The sequence below is a fragment of the Alligator sinensis genome, unplaced genomic scaffold (assembly GCF_000455745.1).
Source record: "Alligator sinensis unplaced genomic scaffold, ASM45574v1 scaffold254_2, whole genome shotgun sequence".
Classification (NCBI taxonomy): Eukaryota; Metazoa; Chordata; order Crocodylia; family Alligatoridae; genus Alligator; species Alligator sinensis.
The window spans coordinates 1,224,598-1,250,589 of record NW_005842396.1 but is presented as its reverse complement, the minus strand read 5'-3'; the positions used below and the strand labels follow the sequence as shown (position 1 = coordinate 1,250,589).

At 42.9% G+C, this 25,992-nt stretch overlaps 1 protein-coding gene across 1 annotated transcript in view; it reads right to left on the bottom strand.

Moving 5' to 3' along the window:
• AOAH (acyloxyacyl hydrolase) overlaps positions 1–25,992 on the bottom strand; it is a 165,568-nt gene that overhangs the window by 130,155 nt on the left and 9,421 nt on the right. Inside the window, exons 3-5 of the mRNA XM_006029757.2 lie at positions 16,152–16,247; positions 10,857–10,923; positions 6,147–6,246 (exon numbers count right to left, since the gene is read on the bottom strand). Of these exons, the coding sequence (XP_006029819.2) occupies positions 6,147–6,246; positions 10,857–10,923; positions 16,152–16,247 (263 nt within the window). The remainder of the gene's footprint in view (positions 1–6,146; positions 6,247–10,856; positions 10,924–16,151; positions 16,248–25,992) is intronic.

Here is a 25,992-nt window from a genome sequence, read left to right as displayed (position 1 = left end):
TTCCTGCCTATGCAGGGGGTCGGACTCGATGATCTATTGAGGTCCCTTCCGACCCTAACATCTATGAATCTATGAATGCCCTCATTTATTTTAAAGGTGATGTTGTTAATATCTCTTAGGTGGATTTGGAAAACTTGAATGCTGTGCTAAAGGTGGCCTGGCAACATTCATACATAATAGAGAAAGTATGTTTCCCCATGCTGCAAAAACCTAAGTAAACAAGCTGTTTGTGGAAAACTATGCCGGGGCTAGCAGGAACACAATCCACCTGCTGACCTCAGAGGTCAGCTCCACAGCCTGCTCGTAGCCAGCATTCAGCTCCCTGCAGAGTTTGTGGAAACTGGAAGTGTGAAAGTAGCATGCCTCTGGATTTCCCAGCTCACCCACTGATTCTCCTCCACTCCCTTTCCAGTGGGAGGACAGTATGAAAATGCATTCCAGTCCCCTTCCAAAACTGCTATGGCCACCCTCCTACATCTGTATGTATAGACCAGGGTTTTTTCAACCTTTTTTAATAAGTGTACCCGGTGGCCCCCTTTTTAGTAAGTGTACCCCTGGGGAGCTGGGGGGGAGGTAGTGAGCAGCCGGATGCAGAGCAGGGGGTGGAGAGTGGCGGAGCGGCAGCAGCACAGCATCTGTGTGGCCCTGTTCTCACCCCATCCTATCCCTGCTCCTGTGAAGCAGCAGCTTAGGGTGGCTCTGTCCCTGCCCACCCCTGAGTACCCTCTGAGACCTTTCAAAGTACCCCCAGGGATATACATACCCACCCCCAGTTGACAATCCCTGGTATAGACCATGTTGGGGACTTCGTCAGCTCCAGCCCTGATAAGTGAATTTCATCCTGCATGAACTAGACGATGTTTTCTGATCATAATTAGCCTAGTCTCCTAATACCTTCAGAAAGGTTAGCACAAAATTAAATTTGTGCTAATTTGTCAGAGACCAAGGAAGTATGTAATATACTGCACGCATCTTTAACTTAGTTTACAATATCTTAGTTAAGTAAAAAGTTTGCAGGACCTTTGGATCAGGGACTCATTGGCTTATAACATTTGCCCTGGGTGAAACAACATGTTACAAAAATGATATCTATATGACTGAAAAAGCTGTAGAATGTCAAATTGCTGTGGATATTTATGGTTATGCAGACAATTAAAAACAGATATTTATGCTGTTCTATAAAGAAAAGAACCTACTTATTTATGGCACTCACTCTGCCAGTACAAATGTTGTACTCACTCTGGGAAAGTGTGCATCCAAAACCTTAAATGAATAAATGATGTACCTGAAAATCAATAGAGTTGAACCAAACAGTCATTAGTATTAAAGTCTTGTTCAAACACTTGGCAGGAGACTTAGCCAACATTTGCAGGCTCATGTAACTGAAATGATCAATCAAATTATAAACCGAAGGAGCAAATGTGAGGTAAACTGGGTTTTATGCATCTGTGTCTCTGACTGCATATTACATTTTTTGCTTATAATTCATCTTTACTCAGTGTGACTTGTCACAGAGTTACTGTGTGCAATTTATCGTGTATGGATTCTTGCTGAAACACCTTTCTTTTCCCTCTTCAGCAGCCTCATGGGCCACTCAAATGGTTAAAGATTGAGGAATAAGGTTGAAAAACCTATTTTGTTAATTGATCTGCTTGGCTCCTGATGAGAGACAAATGAAGCTTTGCAGAAATGGGAACAAGCAAATACTGATCAGCTGGAGATGGCTTATTACCAGAGGCATCTTTGGGCCAGACAAACAAGAATCTCAGCTTTTAAAAAAAAAGCAAAATAGTATATCTTCAGCATTTTTCCTTGCAGATATATTCTGGAAATTTTAGTCAATATAAACATACCTCTACAGCTGAAAGGAGCAAGTGGTTGGGTACCACTTCTATTGCAGGAGTGAACCAAAGAACTCACACCAGCACCCAAGGTAAAGTCCTGGGTTAAATCCATTGAAGTCACTGGGAATTGTACCTTTGCATTCAGTGGTGCCAAGATTTTCCCCAACCTACCTGTTTATACAAAGCGGGCCTATCCCCAAATCATTTGTTAAACCCTATCCCCTCCACTCTCAGAATTTTTATTCTGGATCTCAGCATGGCAGCATGTTAATGGTGGATAGCAGTAATTGTTTCAGATGAAGGACATGGCAAAAATATTGCTGGGATTATCAAAAGACACTGTTGCCTTCATTCCTTTTTTAAATATTCGGCCTTCTCTGAGGCTGGGACTGAACCAGCTAGTGTCTGGTCTCAGAGCGGTACTGACTCCAGGAACCAATCAGTGGCACACAGTGCACTAGTCCAGCAAACACTGCTGAGGCCTGCACTAGTCCAAGAAACACTGTACAGTTCACTTACTGCTTTTCCCTTTTTTTCCAGTAGGCACCTATCTGGTAGTCCTAACACATGCAGAGATTGGGGTACAGGGGTAGTTCTGCTCCTCCTCTCTCCCCTGCACAGACATATAGTCCAAATCAAAATCTAGCCCTCAGATAGGTGTTGCATTGCAGTTGCAACTACTGTTGCCATTGCACCAACTGCCAGAGGGACTCCCGCCTTGTTTTTCCCAGTGTGGATAGGAGCACACAGTGCCCTTAACAAAGCCTGCCCTATCGTTCCCAAAACACCCAAAGCAGCAGCAGGATCAAGCAGTAGGCCTGTGTGAAGCTTCAGTCCATGATTCAATTAGGCGGAGATTCAGCCTGATTTGGTGGCTGAATCTCCGAATCTGAATCGAATCAGAGGACCCACTAATCTCTCCGAATCAAATCGGAACCCTCTGAATCGATTCGGAGAGATTAGGAAAGATTCAGCAATTTGGACATAGACACAGATTTAAATGTTTTTTCTACATATTTGTAGGTACCAGGCGACTCATGAATGTTGCGATGCTGGGTCACATGGAGTGTCCCACAGGAGTGTGGGGGGCTCCCCAGTGTGCTTGGCAGTAGACTCAGAAGTGGACCAGAAGCACTTCCACTCCACTTCTGGGTCTGCCGGGGAGCACACAGGGGGCCTGCCCTGTCCCCCACCCAGCTTGGCAACTGATGCCTCCTGGGTCTGGGGTGGGGCACGTGGGGTCCCCCTGTGGCCAATCACTGAGCCGGCGCACCTGGCGTTCCCCAGTGAACCTGGAAGTAGACAGGAAATACTTTTGGTCCACTTCCAGGGTCACCACTGAGCATGTGGAGGGCTCCCCTGCACTCCTGTGGGACATTCCATGCGCCCCAGCATTGCAGCATTCACAAGCCATGCTGGTACCTTGAGGTATGTAGAAAAAACTTTTAAAGCTGTGTCTATGTCCAAATCGCTGATTCTCCCAATTAGCATTGAATCTTCAAATTTGGATTTGGCCAAATCGAATCAGGGACAGTGATCCGACAACAAATCAAATCACTGTCCTCGATTCGGGCCAAATCCAAATCTGAATCGAATAGGGCCTGCTTCACACACCCCTATCAAGCAGCTCTTGCAGCTCTACTGATTTTCCTGTAGTTATGATACCTCCAAAGGTATAGAACGGTGGAAGGATTGGTGGACGCATTTGGGAAGAGTATGAAACTAGTGAATTTTCAAAGGGAGGTTGGGGTGGGGGGTGGAGACATGACTATGAGATTGATGTGTCATGGATAAAGGTGGAAGAAACATTTTATCGAAAGGAAGAACCACTAGCATGGACAGATTTTCTTGATATAGTCCTTTGTTAACATTTTAGCAGCAGACTGGTAGTGTCTAAACTTGCTCGGTTTAAGCAGCCCTCTTTTTTCACTCACCCTGGTAGCACACCCATTGCTCTAACTATTGTGCACTGGAAGATCCAGTAACTAGGGGTGCACTGATAGAGTTTTTTTGAGCCAGTACCGACGGCCAATTTTTAATGTGCCATATCAGCTTATTACAATCCGATCATCAATATGTAGCCCCATAGCATGGAGAGCAGTGACCGGCTGGTAAGTCTGTTGTGGGGGAAGGGAAGAGGCATGGGGGGGCAGATTGAGGGCTCTGCAGTGAGGGAGGGAGTGGGACTGGGGCAGGCACTGCACAGCCAGGGCAGGGTGGGGCACAGGATGGAGCCGCAAGTGGTTTGTCTAGGAGATGCAGGGGAGGGTCAGTTCTCATTGCTATGCACACCCCAGGAGGGCATGGAGAGCATGTGGCCCCAGGTCTGCATGCAGGGTGAGGGTGGACTGCGGCTGCAGCTGCGCCTGGCTCTTCCCAGCATGGGGGTTGGGTTGGGGCTGCGTTTGGGGTGGGTGGCAGTGGCAATACTGGGAGAGGGACTATGGGGGGGTGGCTGCAGCCACCCTAAAATTCACCATAGCCCCCCACAGACCGCTCTCCCAGTATCACTGCCACCCACCCTGAGTGCAGCCCGGCCCAACCCCACTGCCAGGAAGAGCTTGGCACAGCTCTGGCCCCAGCCCACGGTGGAAGCCTGCCCTGCCTCGTGCAGTTTTGGGGGGCACATGCCCCCCATGGCCTCCTGGGGTGTATGTAGTGGCAGGAGCCTCCCCCACTCTGTACCCTCCGGACCAGCTGCTCGTGGCTCCGTCCCACACCCCACCAATGATGGGCAGCGCCTGCCCCTGCCCCAGCCCCTCTCTCACAGTGGGGGCCTCAATCTGCCCCTACCATGCCCCTTCCATTGGCATTTATTGTCCACATTATCAGCCACATCAGCCAAGAAAAGTCAATTGCTGACACGGTCAATTTTCCTTATATCGGTGCCAATCCGATATGGGACCAATGTATTGGTGCACCTCTACCAGTGACTGCATGAAATACACACATGCTCTAAAGGGAAACTTACTGTTGTGTTCTAGACTAGAGTAGTGGCACTCAACTTTTCAGATGAATTACTTGGGACTCATCTGTGGGCTGGATCTCTTGTGGGGTTGGTTCATGGGACTGGGCCCCATGTGCCTTGATCAGGTCCCATACCACCTCAGCCCAGTCCTGAAACCCAAGACAAACTCTGTGACACACCAACCCTGAATGCGTGATGTAGCTTTGCAGGTCTGTGCTATCCAGCCCACTGGGCTTGTCAGGGGTCAGAAAATTTGACAGTAGGGGAGTGGCAATTAATGTTGCCACCATTCCTCTGATGCCAAATATTTGGACCTGTGGGGAGCCTGGCGGGCCAGATGACATGGCTGTGTGGGCTGGATCTGGTCTGCAGACTGGGGGTTGAGCACCCTTAGACTAGAACAGTGGTTTTCAATTTTTTTTTTTTTGGTGGATCTCTAAACAATTTCAAATGGAGGTGTGGGCCCCTGTGAATTATAAGTGTGGGTAGTCACATACCTTTGTTTCATCATAGTCATCTTTCATAGACCCCTCAAACATTGGGAGTCTGCAGAACAGGCTGACAAAAACCACTGGACTAGAAGATAATGCTTTCCACATTCAACAGTTTGCTCCATATGGAAGTGAACCAAAGCCCATGAAGCCAATGGAAAAGCTCCAAGTAACTACAATAGGCATTGGAGCTGGTCCCAGGTAGAATACTGTCCGGATATATTTAGATTTTTACAATGAGCCTGTCCACAGTTCTAGGGATAAGATTTTAAAAATGAGTTCCTAAATAAGTAGCTTTTCAGAAATGCAGAGCACCAAATATATCCCCCAGATGTCAGTGCAAACTGTGCATGCCTAGCCCCTTCAGGAAAAAATAAAAAAGAACCATTTCTATTTAGGTACCTCCCTTACAGGGAAGTTAAGTGCCTCTCAGTCTGAAAATTTGTCCTTGAGATGGTATTTATTAAATCATTTTATTTTAATATCTGGGGGTTTAATAATATAATGCCACCAAATCCAAGAACTTTACTCTTTCTAAACCAGCTCCTCTCATGCATACTGCCACAAGGAAATTTGTCCCTATGGCTCCCACTGTCATAAATGCAGCTTGTTTGACATCCATGCCTTTGATACTATAGACAGCAGGATCACACACCTTCAGAAAAACAATTAAAATATGTCATACACCTTTTATTCTAATGAAATGATTCTGAAAGAGCAAACATTGTAAATATTGTTGTTTGCAATTCACAGCATGAAGACTGCAAGCTGCCTCTTTATACCTTACAATTGAAGTTTAGCTGCCCTTCACAACACTGAAATTTCAAAAATCCAATAACTCACCTTAGGGGGAGGGTACAGATGACAAAGTGGTTGACCTACATCCTGTTTACATAGCTTCATGGAATGGCACACCACATCAGCATTCATTTTGTGCTCCATCCTGAGGAGAAATGGTGCAAAACAAAAACTACTAAATCCTCTTGAGTGTTAGAAAATAGAACCTATTTCAATGGAAAAGTAAATCTTAAAAATATTATGCAAGGCCCTTAGCTCATTTTATTGAGACTTTTTAGCTTAACTCAAGCATAGCTGTTGGACACTAATTATTTTCTGCCAGGGCCCACTTTGCATTTGAAAAGAGGTAGTGTTTTATATATAGCACCTCCAAATATAGTCCTGGGTATAGCCAAAAACTGCACTCTACTGGAGTTTGGGGTCACTGTGGTGGGATTGCTTGTGGCAGAGCAGCCCCTAGAAAGTGCCACCAGGGCCAAACCCCAGGGAAGGGTGAGACTGGGGCACTCTAAAACCTCAGCCCCCACTGCCTTATGGGTTCTCCCTTGGTCAGGAAAGACTAGGGGAGCAGCCCATGAAATAAAAGTAAGGATAGGGCCAGATTGTTGACTAGAGTGGACAGATACACCTGGCTCCCTCTGGAAAGTCCTCTCTGGTGGATCAGGTGGCTGAGCAGATATGCTCATCTCCCTGGCTGTGAAGGCAGATGGCAAGAGCTGTGTAGACAATGTAGGGCATTACTTTGGGTGCAGTAGGACCTGATGGCTAATCACTACATCCAGATGTCTCAACGTTGTTGTGCTACTGGATTCAGACAGGGCTGGATGACAAAGTGAGGATGACTCCACAACCTTTCCTCACTTAAATCGAACTCATGCATAAGTGATGACATCATCTATCTCTCCCATAGATACACTCAAGACCTGTAGTGATGGGTGAGCAGCAATGCAGCAGGTGTGGATACACTGGGAGCTGTAGCAGCAGACCTGCACACAGGCAGCTCAAGGCAGAGTCGCTTTTCACTTGACTAAAGCAGCAGTGGAATTCGTCAGCCCCCCGGTTGACTGAGCAGCCCTACTTAGGATCACACTGCTCACCTCAGAAGCACAAGGACGGGGCTAGAAAAGGTGCCCTAAACATTGTCTGATTCACCTTAACCCCGGTCGGCATACCACGGCTGATAGAAATCCCACTATAGCAGTCAAAAATCACAGAAAAAGATCAAAAAGACAAAGGTGACACCACCCACCATTGGTACTTGGAAGGTGCACATGCTAACAGACTGTAAGACAGCAGAAAGACCAGAAAGAAGAACAGCTGTAGGTGGTAGAGAACTAGCCAGATTCAGCATTTAGATAGTGGCCTGGAGTGAAACTCACCTAACTGAAGAAGGACAACTTACTGACTACACATTCTTCTGGAGCGCCCAGAGTAAAAAGGAGCGACATGAAGCTGGTGTTGGGTTTGCTGTCAAAACATAGCTAATCAGCAAGCTTACAAATCTCCCAAAAGGCATAAATGACAGACTCATGCTAATGAGACTTCCACTGTTTGGGCAAAGATGTGCAACTGTCATCATCCCTTATGCACCCACCATGACCAACCTAGATGTGATTAAGGACACATTTTATAAAGATCTGGAGTCTCCTATTGCAGAAGTGCCAAAGGCAGATAAGTCATCATCCTTGGTGACTTTAATGCTACAGTTGGCCCAGATCAGCAGGCATGGCCAGGCATCATTGGAAAAAATAGCCTTGGGAAATGCAACAGCAACAAGCATCTTCTGTTGAGGAAATGTACTGAACACAACCTCCTCATCACCATCAGTCTTCTGCCTGCCAAACCACCAGGTAGATATTAATATATCTCTTGCTGATCCTCCAATACTGACTGAGACTGTGGAAGTAATTAACCTGCTGTCAAATGGCAAAGCACCTGGAGAAGATGCTATACTAGCAGAGGTCTCCCAGGTTGGAGGTTCCTACATGGCTCTGAAACTGATTGAACTCTTCCAGTCAATGTGGATTCAAAGAACTATAGTTCAGGAGTACAAGGATGCAACCATCATCCATTTTCACAAGTGGAAAGGCAATAGACAATCCTGCAGGGCATCTCCTTTCTGTCAATAGCCTGCAAAATCTTTGCCAGAATTCTGCTGAATCACCTTGTGCAACACAATGAACAAGGGGTGCTGCCTGAGAGTCAGTGCGGCTTAAGGAAAGGACACAGAACCATTGACATGGTGTTTGCAGCTCCTCAACTTCAGGAGAAAAGCCAGGAACAGAATTCCAATCTGTACATGACTTTCATTGACCCGACAAAAGTATTTGAAGAAGTCAGTCGAGAGGGCCTTTGGAAGATCATTGCAAAATTTGGTTGCCTGGAGAAATTCATTGCAACAGTTAGACAATTCCATGCTGGCATGCTCACTCATGTTGTGGAAGACAGTGAATCCTCTTAACCATTCCCAGTCACCAATGGAGTCTAGCAGTGTTGTGTGGCCCCAGCCCTCTTCAGTATAATGTTCTCTGCCATGCTTACAGGTGCCTTTTGTGACTGTGACATTGGGATTGACATAAGGTACCAGAATGATGGCAAGCTCTTTAATTTGAGGAGACTATAGGCAAAAACAAAGTTACAGGAAGTGACTGTTCATGATCTTCTCTTTGCTGATGACAGTTCCCTGAATGCCAAGTCTGAGTCTGACATGCAGCAGAGCATGGATCATTTCTCTTCAGCTTGTCACAAGTTTGGTTTCATAATCAATACTAAGACAGAAGTGATACATGAACCTGCACCAGGAAAGCCTTAAATAGAGCTAGCATCACTGCGAATGACCATTGGTTTGTCCACTGCCAAGCCACCCAGTGGACAAGTTCATCTATCTCAGCAGTACACAGTCACATCCAGTTCAAATTGATGAAGAAGCCAATGCCAGAATTTCCAAAGCAAGTGTGGCCTCTGGCAGACTATGTATAAATGTGTGGGAGTGAAGAGCCATCAGTCAACAAACGAAACTGAAGGTCTACAAAGCCTCTGTGTTGCCAACCCTGATGTATGCTTGTGAAACCTGGACAGTGTACCGATACAGTCCACTTCTGGGTCTGCTGGGGAGCATGATGGGCCCCCCCCCGTGCCCTCCCAGCTCAGTGACTAGTGCCTCCTGGGTTGGGGGGGGGCACCTGGGGTCCCCTTGTGGCCAATTGCTGAGTTGGGGGTGGGGCCTGCATGCTTGGTGGCAAACCTGGAAGTACAGCAGAAGCACTTCCAGTCCACTTCCAGGTTCGCCCATGAACATGCGGGGGGGAGGGGGCCGCATTCCTCTGGGATGCTCCATCTGCCCCAGTATTGCAGCGTTCACGAGCCGCACCTGGTACCTCGAGGTATGTAGAAAAAAAATTGAACCTGCGTCTATGGCCCAATTGCTGATCTCTGAATCAGCATCGAATCTTCAGATTTGGATTCAGCCAAATTGAATCGGGGACAATGATCCAAATCAGCGAATCAAATCACTGTGCCCGATTTGGGTCAAATCTGAATCCGAATCGAATACGGCCCGTTTTGCACACCCCTAGTAATTACCATGCTCCAGCAGACTCCACGGTCTTGTGTATCAGCGGCCCTGCACTTAAAAATGGTGGCGGGCCAACAAGCTTTAGATAAAATGCCTCCACTGCCATTTTTAAGCTCAGGGCTGCTGATACATGAGACACTCCAGGCGCTTTAATTAGACCTACTCTAATTAAAGTGTTCTCCCCACCCCCCTCCCAGAGCAAGTGTAAAAATGCCCAAATTAGCCTGATCAGCCACTCACATGCTCTCAAAAACCAAACCAACCAGTGATGTCATGATCATCTTCAAATTCAAAGAATGAACAACAACAACCTGCAAATAAGTTATAACTGTACTAGTCTTTAATCAATAATACTGATAATGCTAATTCAATTTGGCATGTACAAATATTCAATCCTGATTTAACAAAATAATCAGGTATCTTTTTTCACCTCTAATAAGACATGAGTATCAAGACTGATTTTCTTTACTTTTTTACTTATTTTAATAAGGCACACTTCTGGACTTAGGAAGAATTAAAATCAAAATGTTTGATTATTGTGCATCTTCATTTTGTAAGCAGTTTATAGTCCCTAGGCTAGATTAAAAAGCCCTAAGGAAGTAGAAAGTACAGCAAGAACTCAGTTAATTAATCTGAGAACTTTCTGTGAGGAATAAAATGACCTAATTCTATTTTTAAAGTAATTTACATTGCTTAGAAGGGCTCCCAAGTGCTCCAATCAAGGTCAGGGCTAGGTACAAGTAAAGAATGACAGTGAAAAATGTCATTAAGGTAAAAGTGGAAACCATGGGACAAGAGATTAAAATATTGTGACCCTTTAGACAATCTCTCACCCACCCACTGCTAATTTTATTCAGGAAATTGCTCCCAAGCCAAATGGGATGAATTTAAAAATATAATTAAGTCAGGTGGACCTAATTTGAGATCTAATTTTAGAAATAGAAATACACTGTAGAACTACATACTGTAGTAGTTATGTATTGTATAGTAGCAAAGTATTCATTCAGTTATAGCCAGCAAGGGTGGCTGGACTACCTAATCTAGTATCTCTCTAGTATACCAGATGTGGAAAAAAAAAGTGTATTGTAATACTAATGGGACTTGAAGAATGAAAACACTGCACTGAAAATATATCAGCACAATTTAAAAGAAAAGCTCTTAGGTGATATCTTAGTACTTACAGTTTAACTAGTTCTGGTCCATAAATTTCAGCAACCAAATAACAGATATCCTGAAAGTGAAGTTTTTCTGGAAAACACACATGTTAAAGTATGTGAGCATATGAAATACAGCAGAATTTGCTTTATCAAGAGAAATACCATGCAATTCTTGAGAAAGGCATGTGGTCAGTTACTAGACTGAGAAAACATATCTTTCTAACTAGGGTTTGACAATTACACCCTGTATCATTAGTCAAGCCACCCAGACATGTTGCATTTAGTTAATATTTGTTAAGTGCTTTGAATATGAATGATGCATAATGTGAATGGACACTTGCTAAGAATATCTTCTAAGCAACTTAAGGGCCAAGTCTTTGCTATCTTATATTGTAAGCCAAAAAAGGAAGCATGCAAGAACAGATACATCAATATGTAGAAAGGTATGCATGTATTTGTATTTTGGCCAGAATTATGTTAGTGTCTTTAAGTGTTTATGCAGGTTTAAAAAAATAAGCAGGAGTAATTATACTTTAACAATATTTGTTATGTTCCTTTAAGCAACATGGCTTTTCTGGATGGCAACTTTCATTCTTTTAAACTAAATGAATCATACTACATGTCAAAGTATATTGTATGATATACATTGCTCATGATTTTTTTTAATATGCTACTGAAAAATTATGGCACTTGGGCTATTTTATTAGCATTGAGGAAAGAGAAGCGCACTTCTGAGAGGGAGTCCTGAATTTGAATGCAGTTGCAGAATAACAGTAAGCTCCAGTCTTGCAGTTCCTAGGAAGGAAAGCTAAACATGTCCCACCTCTGCCCCCCATGATGATTGCAAACTGGATTCAGCAACACACTTAAGCATTGTGTTAAGTCTTTTTCTATTGGAAGTGTACTTATTAAACATGTTCCTAACTCCTAGGGAAGTCACTTTAATGAAAGGTAAGCATATGGTAAAAGTTAGATTTAGACTGCTGAATTGGAACTTTACTTTAAATCAGTCTCCTACATCTTACAGCTGTCAACTGAGTATCTGTTTTTTGCATATTAATAAGCAGTAAATCATGAGTCATAGCTAGATGTTAAAATGTAGGTTCATTTACACAGTTGTTTGTGTGGTAGAAACAGCAATATATAGAAACAAAAACAAAGAACCATATACTCCTAGTACCCTGTCCCCGTCTTCAGCTAGTTTTCCCTTAAACATGGCATTGCAAACTCAGTGGACCTCTAGTTTAGCATCTATAGTTTAGACAACTGAGTACTGAGAGACTGGCTACCTAGGCACATCCACTTACCTTAATAATGCCTGAAAATTAGGTACTTGGTCCTAGCATGATCCCGATAGACAGGTTTAGGCTCCTAGGATGCCTACACACTCAATGGGAAGTCTTGCATATTTTCCAAGAGTGATTCAGATTTCATCACCCATGGTTTGCATAAAGTGAAGGGGGAGAGGTAGGTGCTTCCAAATGGCAATTTAGACAGCCCAGAGGCTTTTAGAAGAAGCCAATAGGACAATGCTAAGTCCAAGACCCCAGTCCTTAGTCGAATTTGGGTGCTACCCTTCGCTCGTGATCAAGAACTTCTAGACAAGGGTCTGATAAACTTTTACAAGCAGCAAGCTGGAGCAACCCAACTCCAGTCCAATGCAGGCTGAGCAGCTTTAGTGGCATGTCCAAAGCAGAGGGCTTCCTTATGCCTATGTTGGAGCAAGGCATCTAGGGAGCTAGATGCAAGCTGTGCCCAAGCTGCTGCTTCTCTTCACCTCCCTCCACCCCACAAACTCCCAGGCTGCACCAGTGCTGGGCAACTAGAAACTACATTTATGCTGCCACTGCTTCTCCCCATTCCTCCTCTTCACCACCCTTGGCTGCAGCATGGGCATGGCTGGAGGCTGCCCAGCCCCAGCGCAGCTCCCCACTAGCTGGAAGCTGCACTCATGCTGCAACCACACAGTGGGGGCAGGGAGTAAGGAGAAGCTCTCTAGCTCCAGTGCGGGCATAGGTAAAGTCACCCAGCCCATGTTAGACCAGAGCCAGGAGGGCAGAGGGCAGGAAAAAGTGGCAGTGACATGGTCACAACTGGAAATTGTCCAGCCACAGTGCAGCTGTTTGCTGCCCGGCCCCAATGAGTGTGAGGACAAACAAAACCCTCCAGCTCAAAAGGCTGGATTTGTTGACCCTTAGACCTCTTATGAAGGTAGGCAAACAATGAGGGCATGGGGATGTCTGGGAAACTATTTGCACAGTCACCCAGTGCTTCATAGTAGTCATCCTAGAAACCAGGGAAACCTCAGTCCAAGGCCTCCACGAACTGAGGTGATTCAGACCCACATCTCCCACTTCCCAGGAGGGTGCCCTAACCATCAAACTACAGAATAGACTGGTGCAAGGCACTCTCCACCCTTGCCTACTGAAGAAGCCGGGCTACTGGATAGTAGGGCTGTGCGAAATTTTGCTGGCCATTTTGTTCCAACACTGTTTTGACCAATTTCAAGGTTGAAACAGCAAAATTGGAATGAAACAAAGGCCATTGAAATAGCCTCAAAACTAAATGAGGCTGGTCAAAACATTTTGACCATAGGCTGGGGATGGAAAGTCAGTCCAGCTAGGCTGACTTTCCATCCCCAGCTCAAGATCCAGCAGGGGGCGGCGAGGCAGCCTAACTGGGCTGCTTCCCCATCCCCTGAACTACATCACACCGGGGATGTGCGATTGGGAAGCAGTTCAGTTGGGCTGCCTCCTGTCCCCAGTAGGATCTAGCACTGGGGAACCCAGCGGAACTCAAGACAGCATCGAAACAACCTTTCTGTTTCAACAGAATGGAACAGCTGTTTCGACTTGAAATGAAATTCGAGACAAAACACTGTTCCATTGAACCCTTGAAACTCAAGGTGAAATGGAACAGTGCTGTTTTGCAGAGCCCTACTGGATAGTCAAGAAGCAAACATCATAGGGCATGTGAAAGAGCTCAATTTTGTAGCTGACTGGTAAGTCATCTAGTTGAGAATCAATATGCGTCTAATGTACAATACATAAGAGTCCTGGGAGTAGGTACTGGAACCCAGGACTGTCTATTTACCCCTGTCCCTTCCTCTGAGGGCATTACTGGGCTAGACTCAGCATATCTTTTGCTTGCTTTCTTTTAGGACCCATTACCCTTGCACTCCTTTCTGCCTGGTAGCACAGCTTCTTCACTGAGAGGAACACAGCATGCCCCCACACAAATTTTTAATTTAATTATTCCATTGTTATAAGAAATAATTCACCTGATGTGAATGGAGTCTCCTCAGTGAAAAAGATACACAAGTGAAGAGAGAACCAGACTCCAAAAAAATGTAATGACATGGGAGTAAATGCGTAAGTAAGTACCTTGCCCAACAACCTCTTAATTATACTGGGCTGCAGAAGGCTGCAGCAATTGCTGTAGCTCATCTATCTTATCCCACATCAGATATTTTATTTCAGATCAAGTCATTAGCCCTATTTCCTTAATTCCTTTGCCACATAGTTTCTCTCTCTTGGATTTTTATAATCAATCTGCTGGTTAAAAACTGGTCTCCTGACTAGAATTAAATTCTGCTATTATCCTCTTGAAAGGAAACATGCACTGAATGGCAATAGTGCCATGTCTGATATTATCCTTGATTAAAATGCCCTTGGTAAGGCTTGCCAACATGGCAGGTGGCTCAAGGATCCTGTAAGAGAAGATGGCTAGCTTCCCCAATATCTCCCATAGTGGAGGAGAGTAGACTGCTTACTCTAATCTCCTGCTGAGAAGACAAGCCAGCTTGTTATAAAATGTCCCTTGCCCAAGGACAGCCAACAGACTGCCTCAATCTTTTTAATAGCAAGGAGGGGGTGGTTTGCACTGCCATCTTCTCTAGAAAGTAGCCATTTAGCAAGTCAGCTAGGGAGACATTTCTATGGACACAATTCCTTCTGAGCATAAGAACCTTAATGTGCATATATATCCAGTAGGATAATCGAAACAAATAATGACTGGCTCCTGAGGGAAGAACAAGGAAATAAAGTCTCCCTGGATTGCACATATTACATTCAGCCTTTGGTTTCAGGCAATATATCCACAGCCAATATTTACAGCTATTGCCCTGAGAACCAGCTGATATTAGTATTCAGGCACCTCTCTTGCTCAGCTGTATGCATATGGATACAAAAGGATCAGCACACACAGAAGTGTGTTGTGGAATGAAAAGCTTGCTAGTGAAAAGAGGTTCAGGGAAGAAATGTCTATTTTCAGACAGAGAGGTGCATGAATGGACTTGGAGCATTCAGGAACAGAAATTGACCTTAAACCCAAATAATTGTCAAAATCAACAGAAGAAAAATTGGAAAAGGCAGAAAAAAATTAGTATGCTTCAAATGATCCAGCGTCAGATAAATGTAACCTTTTAGCAGTCTTCTTTCTGCTGTGATAAAACTCTTGAAGAGATACGTGTATAGTTTTCACGGCCACAGAGAAGCAGGGTCTGGCTGATTTCCAAGGTATAAATATTTGCAATAAAGATGCCATTAATCATTTTGCCACTGACCTTGGTGTTTACACAGAAGCAATGCCTTACACAGAAGCACAGTGACTCATAAGCATTTCATAAAGGTGGCTATACTGCTTTGGGTTTGGGACTTAACATATGCAGATTAGTGCAACATGTTTGAGCATGACACCACCTGGCATGCTTTGCAGACATGCCCTTAGTGGAGAAGAAAAGAACCACCCCGGGACTTAGGTATTCCACACTACTGCACTTTAAATTCACATTTTAATGGATTTTGCCATTCCTCCCCTGTGCAGACAAGTCTTAAGTGTCTTACACCTGACATTCACTCTCTCTGCCAGTCTTTGTAATTTTACAAAACATTACCTTATATTTGAAAATATTTTTGTCTTCCCAGTTGGTGTGTAAAGACCCAAACAAATACAGGGGAAAAGTGACTGAGTATACAAGTAAAACAGACTATAGGACTATAGAAAATACAGACTATAGAAAATACCACCAAACATACAATGTACAGAAGCATGGAGATGTATGTCTATTTGTATGCAGGCATAATACAACTCACTTCAATTTCCATATATCTTTGGGATGAAATCTTGGCTCCTCTGAAATCAATAGCTTTATGCCAGTAACTTTAGTGGGAGCAGAATTTTACATTTGTCTTCAGTTGCATTAATCTTAAAGGATGTACTAGTGCAGTTAATCATTTTAAGACTCGAGTGTGATTTTTTTAATTAACAGTGAAATACAGTGGTACCAGCACAACATAAGGTATATTATTTGGGATTTACCAGGTATGTAGTTGCATAGTCTCTCCAAAGCTGCTTTTGCTGTTGAGTTGTGTAACTGAGCAAGCTGCTCAATTACTGATGTAACAAGCACACACCCTGCAAGTAACCACAAGGAAGAGATCATTGTAACAGCAGGTCAAGGTAAGGTAAAATATCTGGTGTGAGAAAGGGATCTCCCTGGCTATGTTGACACGAACCCTCAGACAGTTTGTTTCTTGGGAGGATGCCCATGGCTGATGACATTTCTTGGGGAGGGAGAGGAGTGGGGATCTATTTCTATTGTTATTCAAAGTGCCACTTACGAAGCAAACAGTAGGGCAACAAATGGAAAAGCCTGAATTTTACATAGCCATATTTGTTTTGTATTTCTGGACAAAGGAGTTTCTGTGATTGATTTCTGTCCCTGTATGCATAGAACTGGACCTCTAAAGGTGAAACCAAAAGGGGAAAAAAGAAAAATATTCCCATCATTAATTAAAACAGTACTGTAATCACTATTTTGTTACTTTCTATACCTATAGCAATATATGCCCATATCTGATTTAATTGTTATATCTGGACAGATTGCTCACAAGCAGATACCAACACAAGTTGAAGGGTAAATTCTGTAGCGGCATCAGTTTGTTGCAGTGCCACCTGGCCTGATTCTGTACAAAACTTCCTCTGAAGACAGGGAGGTTCTGCACACAGAGAGCTTGCTAGATCAGAAGTCCAAATAGCTAAATATTTACTAAGGGTAAAATAGTTCCTCGGTTCACTCTTCTCCCTTTGTGTAGCTGAACAGAGTTCATTTTCTGCATGCTGGACAAGTCAGGGACTGTTCACTGCTGCTCCAGCCCTGGAGAAAGCAAGGATATGGTCTTGGCACCTTCCCTGCACTAAATATAAAGGAAAGGCTGGTGCACCAGAAGAACAAACGATTCCATGCCAAGAACATATTTCACTTTCATTGTAAGGAAGGACCACCGTTGAAAAACTGTACCATTTGGGGAGCTAAGGTATCTTCGAAGATCCTAAAGGAGTGGGGGTAGCTCTATAACACACCTTGAGTAGAACTGTGGTTAAAAAGCCAAACTCTAACCCCAAAATTAAATGTTTAATCTCTCCTGCAGCTCTATACAATGAAGCTGTCCTCTCTCTCCAAGTGAGGACTCTGGTATTATATAGGAAGCTATATTTGATAATGCAAAGTCTGACCAGAGTAATTGACAGGGGTGGGCAATTATTTTAGGCAGAGGAATGATTTTTGCCAAGCCATTAAGGGCTGCATGACAGGCAGCCAGGGGCAGATAAGTATTGATTTTCTAAATTTTTAGGGGCCCTGCGAGCCAGATAGAATGCCTTGGTGGGCCATATCCAGCCCGCAAGCCGCATTTTGCCAACCCCTGAATTAAAGTGTGACCTTGGTAGCACATCATGTGTTACCAATTAGTTAGTCTGGGAGCCAGAGCTAGAAACCACTAAATCCATCTGTTGGGATTCAACATAGCTGGACTAATGTAGGACCACAAGGAAGGTGAGATCGTAGGTTTTGCAGTGATGCTGTATTGAGATGAAACCTACCTGCAAAATTCAGGTCTTATTTCCTTAAAACATAGGGTAATTTACCACTAGCAGTTTTGTCTGGCTTATTTCTTCTGGGGGAGGGAGGGCCCATAGCAGGGAGGGACGCACTGTATTGACCCTGCCATGACATGATATTCAACCTAAAAAGTTGTTCTTTTCCAACATAAGGGAGATGCCCCATGTGGACCATGTTATAAGGTGAGGGTGGAGGACAAAGACACTCCAGTTGTAACTTGTCAAAATTAACTTCTTTATTAGAGATTAATAATTAGAGATTAGAGAAAGAAAGTCCTTTCTTAAAAAGTAATAATGCTATATAGAGGTAAGAAAACCTTTACTCTCATATATAGTAATCCAAAGATACCAGTGGGAATAACAATGAGTTCACCATCTCCTAGCAGTCATAAAAACCTGATTCCCCACACTTATTAAACAAAATCCTTGACAGGACTCATTTACAGAATGTGATTTAGAAGACTTGTGGTAGCAGTAAGTACCTGTAGCCCACCAAAAATGAGAGAATAAGTGGAGATGGATGCCAAGAAAGAAAAACAGTAGCACACTTCAAGGGATAACACTTAGGTAAAAGCACACAAAAGAGTTCATAAAATAGAAAACTGACTGCAAGGAGTTTGATATTTTTAAAGAAATATAATTTATTTATGTTTTGTTCATTTTTGTTGTGTGTGGACCTTAGTGGAAAAGTGACCCTTTACAGGAGACAGGGACGAAGATGTAGTAATGAAAGTCACACCATGCATTAGTAGTATAAAGGAGGAAATGTGAAGATGGGAGTGGGAAAAGGACACACAGCGTGGCAGCAAGGTCAGCATTACTGGCTGAGGAAAGGGCAGAAGGGAGATACATGGTACATGACAGACCACAAAATTTAAAACGTAGCCTGAAGCAGAACTGAGCAGAACCTTGAAGGTAAGAGCAAGAGGTTTAAGTTGATGTCAATGGAGTGGGCCCAGAAAAGGAATAACCTGACCTAATTGACATATTTCAGGCATAGATATAGCTACAGGGAGGGAAAAAAAGTCTCCTCAAAATTACATTTCCTCCTATACACTGTTGTTAAAATTGCATAGATGTTCATTTGGAATGTGAGCCTCTCTTTCCTCTTGCTCAGCAAGCTGTCACTTTGAGCTGTCAAGGGTGACAAAGACTGCAACAGAGGAATAATGTTCAATTTGTCTTTATTATATAACACAGGGCACAGCATTGCTAGTACTTTGCTATCTAAGCTCCTGACAGCACACCCTCTGTATCTCCTGCTTGGTATATACTCTTCCACTTCCTAATTAACAAAGCATAAAGCTGCACACTAGTTTTTCATTCAAAGCACTGCCCTGTAGTGCTTTGTTTCAGCCCTAGTCATGATTACAATTACAGTTATCTTTATGCATCCTCTTGTACTCTACTGGACGGGAAGGAAATAACTGTTACTGGGCTTACAACTCTGTATTTTTTTCCTTCTGTTTACTGCAACTGGGGCAATATGATACCCAGCTCATATTGCAACCTTCAGTTACAGCACCAACCACAGCCTGTTTGTGGTTAAGCAGGAGGGAGAAGAATGAACACCATGTATGGTGTCACTTCTCTTGTGCTCTTCATAGTTTTACTCTAGAACCCAAAAACCAAACTGTGCAACATAGCTGTTTTATATTTCAGATGCAGCAGCCTGCCCATAAGGTTAATGCAAAGACATTCATTTAACTTTGCAAAGTTACAAAAATGCAAGTTAAGATTTCATTTTGGTATATTCTTCATCTCAGGGTAAAACAGACTGATAGATAAAAATTATCATAATAAATCTCTCACCTCAAGAAAGAATGACACATAATGCAGGTATAAACAGGAAGTCAAGAGCAATATGAAACTTCTCTGTGCCTTAGATCACTCATTTGATAGAGTGATCATTATTACTGCATCTGAATACAGTAACTAATATAATATCTAAAGGGCATGTCTACACATGCAGTTAATACGACTGAATATACTCTGGCTTAATCTGAGCTGGAATAAACTAATCCTGATGTCACCATCTACACATGCATTTAAGCACAGTAATTTACTGAGCTGCTGGATAGCACTTGTATCTGACAGGACTATCTGGCAGGGCAGTAATTTAGTCTACTGAACCCTAACTGCCATGCACATGTAGATGGTGATGCTTTACTGCACAGCAAATTAAGATGCTGCACAGTAAATCATCTCATGTAGATGTAGCCAAAGGGCACTTTTACATGTGCTCCGGGGGTGGGGGAGCAGTGCTTTAATTAAAGCGGCTCCAACAGCCTCTCTGAAACACCACCCTGTCTCCTGTATCAGCATCCCTATGCTTAAAAATGGTGGTGGGGGCACTTGAACTAATGCTTGTTCAACCAGCTTTAGTTCACGCACCCCCATCACCACTTTTAAGCACAGGGATGCTGATACATGAGATGCAGGAGGCTGCTTGAGTGTGGTAATTGCCATGCTTCACATTAGAGCAGCCTCCATGCTCCTGTATAGACACCCAAAGTGTTTAATAGTAGACTCAGATTACTTCTACAAAGCTCAGCAGCTTGCTTCATGTTTTGTCCTGGGGGTGCAGATGGAGTAGAAAAACATTTTCTTTCTCTTTCTTCTAATTCTGTTTTGAATCCTTGTCCTCAATTATCAAAAAAAAGTTCCTTTAGAGCATGTTGTGAAGTCAGTCTTCTCTTCTCGCATGTCCTTCTAGAAGAGGAAACCCTTGACAGAGGATTTGTCTGCATGTTGCCCTGTGGTAATGTTGTTCCTATGCCATGCTTTAGCACTTCCTTTTGAAAGTACTAAAGTATGGTACAGTAACTGTCCGTAGTGTGCTATACGTAGTGCATGATTATTTTTAGCAGCTACTTCCCCATAGTGGCATGCTGTAATCCGGGGGCATGCCACTATGGCGAAGTAGCTAGTCGTCACATGTAGACACCCATGGATGCTATGTCACCATAGTGATATGCTATGGTGACATAGTGTCACATGTAGTAAGCTATGGACTTCATTAACACCATAGTTCTAGCTCCAGAAATAGGCCCCTGGTTTTCACCTGGGCTATTGTTGACTGCATTGTTCAGAGAACTTCAATGATCTATTTGGGTCATGAAATAGATGTAGTTGGACCATGATCATCTGAGGGTCTGCCTTAAACAACAGCAGTTGGCCTTAAAATGGCATCAGAAATTATCTGTAAACTACTATGGAGTGATTGTCTGAAGGATCCTCAGAAGATTTTCATCCAGAGTGCATTTCCATCTCCATTGTAGTAACTCCTGTTAATACATCCCAATATATTATTAGGGTTTGGGTTGGTTTGTTTGTTTGTTTTACAATATAGAACTTTTGACATATTCAGTTTCTATCTGCTATTACCTTCATGTTCTATTTCATAATGGTTTGCAGGGATGGTTTGTTTTAAATCCTGAAGAAGACTGGCTGCCCACCTAAGTGCTTGAGCATTATCAAGTCTTTCCACATCAGCATGTGTGAAATGGTGTAGTTAGATGGGCCACATTCAGAAGAATTTGAAATCAAGAATGGTGTCAAACAGTGCTGTGTCCTAGTTCTGATGCTTTTTGGGATTTTCTTCACTGTCCTACTCAAATATGCATTCAGTGGCTGTTCAGAAGGAGTATACCTTTGGACCAGACCTGATGGGAAACTCTTTAACCTTGCTTTACTCAAAGCAAAAACAAAAACCCAAGAAGTTCTCATCTGTGAAATGCTCTTTGCTGATGATACAGCAATTGTTAGTCATGCACAAGCAGGACTATAAAGTCTCATAGATCGCCCTTCTCATGCTTGTGATGAGTAGTCATGGGTCAACAAGTTGACTACTCTCCCAAAATTAGAATAAATTATGAAAGCCTGGAAGTGGTTGAAAAAAATCACTTACTTGGGCTGCACCATCTTGCCAAATCTTGGCTTGGAAGCCGAAATTAATGCTTGCATTGGAAAGGCATGCAACACCATGGCTAACCTTCAAAAGAGCGTTTGGAAAAACAGAGCGGTCACTCTGTCGACATAGTTGTCGTTGCATACTTAGCTCTTTATTGTATGCCAGTGAAACATAGACTCCTTATGCCAAGAAGAAAGAAAACTGAACAGTTTCTACTTTTAGTGTTGCTGCCTTATCCTGGGCATAACACAGCGTGACAAAATCTCCAACTTTGCTGTTCTGGAATGGGCCAACACAACCAATTTGTTTGCATTTCTGAGACATAGATGTCTTCATTGGTTAGGACACGTGAAGCGTATGAGTGATGGCCAAATCCCAAGGACATACACTATTGTGAGCTGGCCACTGGCAACCATCATCTTGTATGGCCCAGGCTCCATTTTGTTGGTGTTTGCAAGAAAAACCTTTGTCAGCTGTGCATGGTTGGCCAATACTGGGAAGCAATACCTTCAGACAACTGCAAGTAGAAAACCACCATGAAGCAGGGCCTATGTTGTTTGGAGATGGAGAGGGTCAATGATGATCTACAAAAGAAGTGTCGGAGACAGGCAAGACAAAACAGTATTTGTGTTATACAAATAAACGTTTTGCCTATTGCTTTTAATCTTATGTGTTTTTTGAGTTTTTCATTGCCTTAAGAAACTCCATTTTGTATTGTTCTGTAGCTTGACATAAGTGTTCGACCTTTATATGCTGTATGTGTGAGAGAATGGGTGTGTGTGTGTCTGTGAAAAAGGAAAACATCAGTTGGCAACTGGATAAAGAATGCAGACAGATAAAAGACCCAAAGAAGAAGAATCCGCACCAGAACAGCAAGATAACAACGGCAATTAACCTTCAAGGAAGAACACAGTGATAACACAGCAAAGCTGAGAGGACTGGGTGAATTCACAAAATTATAAAAGATGGGGTGAGACATATTGATTTTGGGTCTTGTTCTGCATGTCATCTTGGAGCATCAATTTGTCTAATGATATGGACTGGCAGGAGCCCGGCTCCTACTTGTGATCAATTTGGCTGGCCACTAAGTTGATCCGAGTACTGATAAGACTGGTAACATATACCAGTGCAAAACACAAATTGGGGTATGAATGTGGGGGTGTGGGGAGGGGTGTGTATTAAGCACTTAATCAGTAAATGCAGCATCTTGCTTTATCCTCCCTCATAAGGTCTCACTTTTGATTTGAACAATTGGCAATTTGTGTAGCACTCAGCATGCCAGTGCAAGCTCAACCAAGTTTGTACTTGCAATATGCGAGAGGGTCTGTTTGTTACCCATCAGACTGTGCAGCCAGTCAAGAAGCTGTGGTGGTACCTGCTAACCTACTAAACGTGCAATACCCATTGTCTCCCGAGACCTATGGCTGCCAATGAATGAATAAATGATAGGACTGTTGACATATTCAGTTTCAATCTGCTATAACCTTTATGTTCTATTCCATAATGCTGCAGCCTAGCCAGTTGTGCCCCATTTTGTGTTTGTGAAACTATTAAAAAAAATTACCAGTCTTCCAACATTTAAATTGAGACTTCTCATATAAATAAAATCACTCAGCTGTGTAACTGTCTGGAGGGTCTAGGATAAGGATAGAATTCCAATCAGAGTTAAATCCAAAGTAGTTCTGTTGACTTCAATAGGTGTAAATAGCTTGCAATTACATTTTTTTTTCCTAAAAATCTTGTTGGTCTAATAAAAGATAGCATCTCTACTATAAGTCCTGATTGCCTTTTTCTGTGGACCAATACGGCCACAACCTGGATACCTGACGCATGGAAGATACCAATTTTAGCTGATTTTTTTCATGAAATCTTCATATTTTCCCAAGCAGGAAGCAGTGGTGACCACCTGGAACCTGAGATCCTGCTCCTGTCTTTGTTTCAAGGTAATTTGCATCATCACAGATCCTCAGAGGAGGTGAGAGGCTCCATACCAGCTATGAACTGACTGCCCAGAAGAGTTTTCCATCTATTGCATCCTCTTTGAAATCCTACAAAATATGAACTTTCATTTCTACCCAGGAGAACTTTTAGCAATCTTTTCTCCAATGCCAGATGAAGGGTGTTTGTGCCCGAAAGCTTGCAATTATTATTTTTTTGTTTGTTTTTGTTGAAAAAATCTTGTTGGTCTAATAAAAGATATCATCTCTACTACAAGTCCTAACTGGTGTAAATAAGTAGACTCTGGCTTGGAAAGTGTACAGTCCCCAGGACAGGGTTTGGGTTTTAGTGCACACTAATATATCATATTTTTACACACATACACAGTCACACCCCTTCCTCTAGGCTTGGCATCAGCATGACAGTTTGCTTTGGACTACATTTGCTATGTTAACATTGCACAGTAAGTAGACAAAATATAAAAAATATTAACAAATCTTCATAAGTCTTCTATAGTTCTTAACTCTGTTGGCTAAAAATGGAAAAATCATTAGGTAGATAAAAAGGGAGGAGAGGGTGTCAGCTGTTTTTGAAGACCTGGTGAAATCACACTGCTTTTATCACTTATAGTGGTGTCAGAAAGAATATTAAAGTGTTTTAATACTCTGGGCTTCAGAAAAAAAAGTAAGTTATTCAGTTCCAGAAAGCTGTTTACAGATTGTTTTTAATCAGCAGATTGCTTCATTTTATTTGTTTTTCATGTTGCATAAGCAGAGTATGGCAAGTTATATTGATTCCATAATTAAATTTAAAAACTTGCATTTTTTTGCACTTTTGTATGATTTTTTCATAAGCAAGATTTAAGAAATTGGCTTTTCTGTGGGACTTAATAATTTTCAACATCTTGACAGGCTGAAGAATGTTTTCTTTAGCAAAAAAATGCATTGGTATTATAATGCCTATCAGCCATTAGAAACTAGACTGGCATTAATAAAATGTCTGTCTCTTTCAGTCATAGTTTCTCCTATCTGCTATTAATTTATGAGATGATAAGAGGAAACCATACCCATTTTGCTCAGCAGCAGTAATCTGAAAATTCACATATCAGGAAACACTTCTCCCCATGTATTTGAAAATAGTGTTTATTAATAAAACAACATTTTCACTAGTCTCGAAAAAGAATCACATCCCTCAAAAATAAAGTAAGAGCAAGAGACATTCATAATTTCGCCACGCAGCCCCTGGCAAGCTGAGCAGCCTATTTAACTTAATCCACTTCTGCAGGAAATGTATGAAAGAATCTAACATTAGAGTATATTTATGGATGCTGAGAAGCAGCCAGGCACAGTTGCCTGTTTGGTTTTCAATTTTAGATAAAATTTGTCTGAAGCCAGAATGTCATTAAATGAGTTTCCTGGCACCCTATGCAAATCCCCAGCCTTCAGCATTTTTGAATGGGAACAGTTTGCCATCTTTTACTCTTGATCTAAGGTGCCAGACAGTGGAGTTCTTGCTCACCCTTCTGCCATACAAGTTAACTCTTAGCCTCCAGTGAACTCAACCTTTCAGAAGGGCAGTTTAGTCATGAATCTAAACATTGGGTGGCTTTGTATGCAGATAGCCTGCATCACTATGCCAGCTCTGAAAGCTGGATGGCCACTGACCTTTTCTCAGACACACAGGAATAGGAAAGAAATATAGACCTTACCCTATTGTTCAGCCCAGATAACGGCCTTCCACAAATACAAAGTAGTACTTTGCTTGTCAGTGGGCACTGGACTGCACAGTAAAGTCATTTAGTATTTGCTTAAGCAAGTACTAAATGACTGTACAGTAACTGGAGCTACAGCACAATCCTGATGCCGCACATATTTTTTTCCCATGCTACTCTGCAGTTGCATCAGTGTCACGGTTCGTGCCCACCAATGCTACATCACCATAGCAATGAGCTACAGCCATGTAGACACACCCACTAGGTTTTTTCCTCCTTGGAGCATCTCACTAAAAAAGGTGGTGGATGGAGGAGAAGCTACAGTTTTGGCTTCTCAGGCCCAAGTTGCCTCCAGTGGGATTGGCCACTTGTTAATAAAGGAGACTGTTGTGCCCCATGAAAGGGTACTGCAAGTTACTGGCTATTTCCAGCAAGACTGGGACGTGCCAGGCAGCATTCCTTCTTCACTACAGCTGAGTTGTGAGGTGGGAGTCTCTGTGGAGGAGTCAAGGCACGTCCTTGCCTTGAAAGTCTTTTTTTTTTTTTTCAGTGAACATCATTTGGTGAAAGGCAAGTTATTTGGCCCTCCAAAATACTTATTTGAACCAGGGATTATGGCTTGGACTTTGGATGGGTTTCACCCAGAGTATACAAATCCCACTCCCCCTTCCTGTCTCTGTGAATCCAAGCAATCTTTA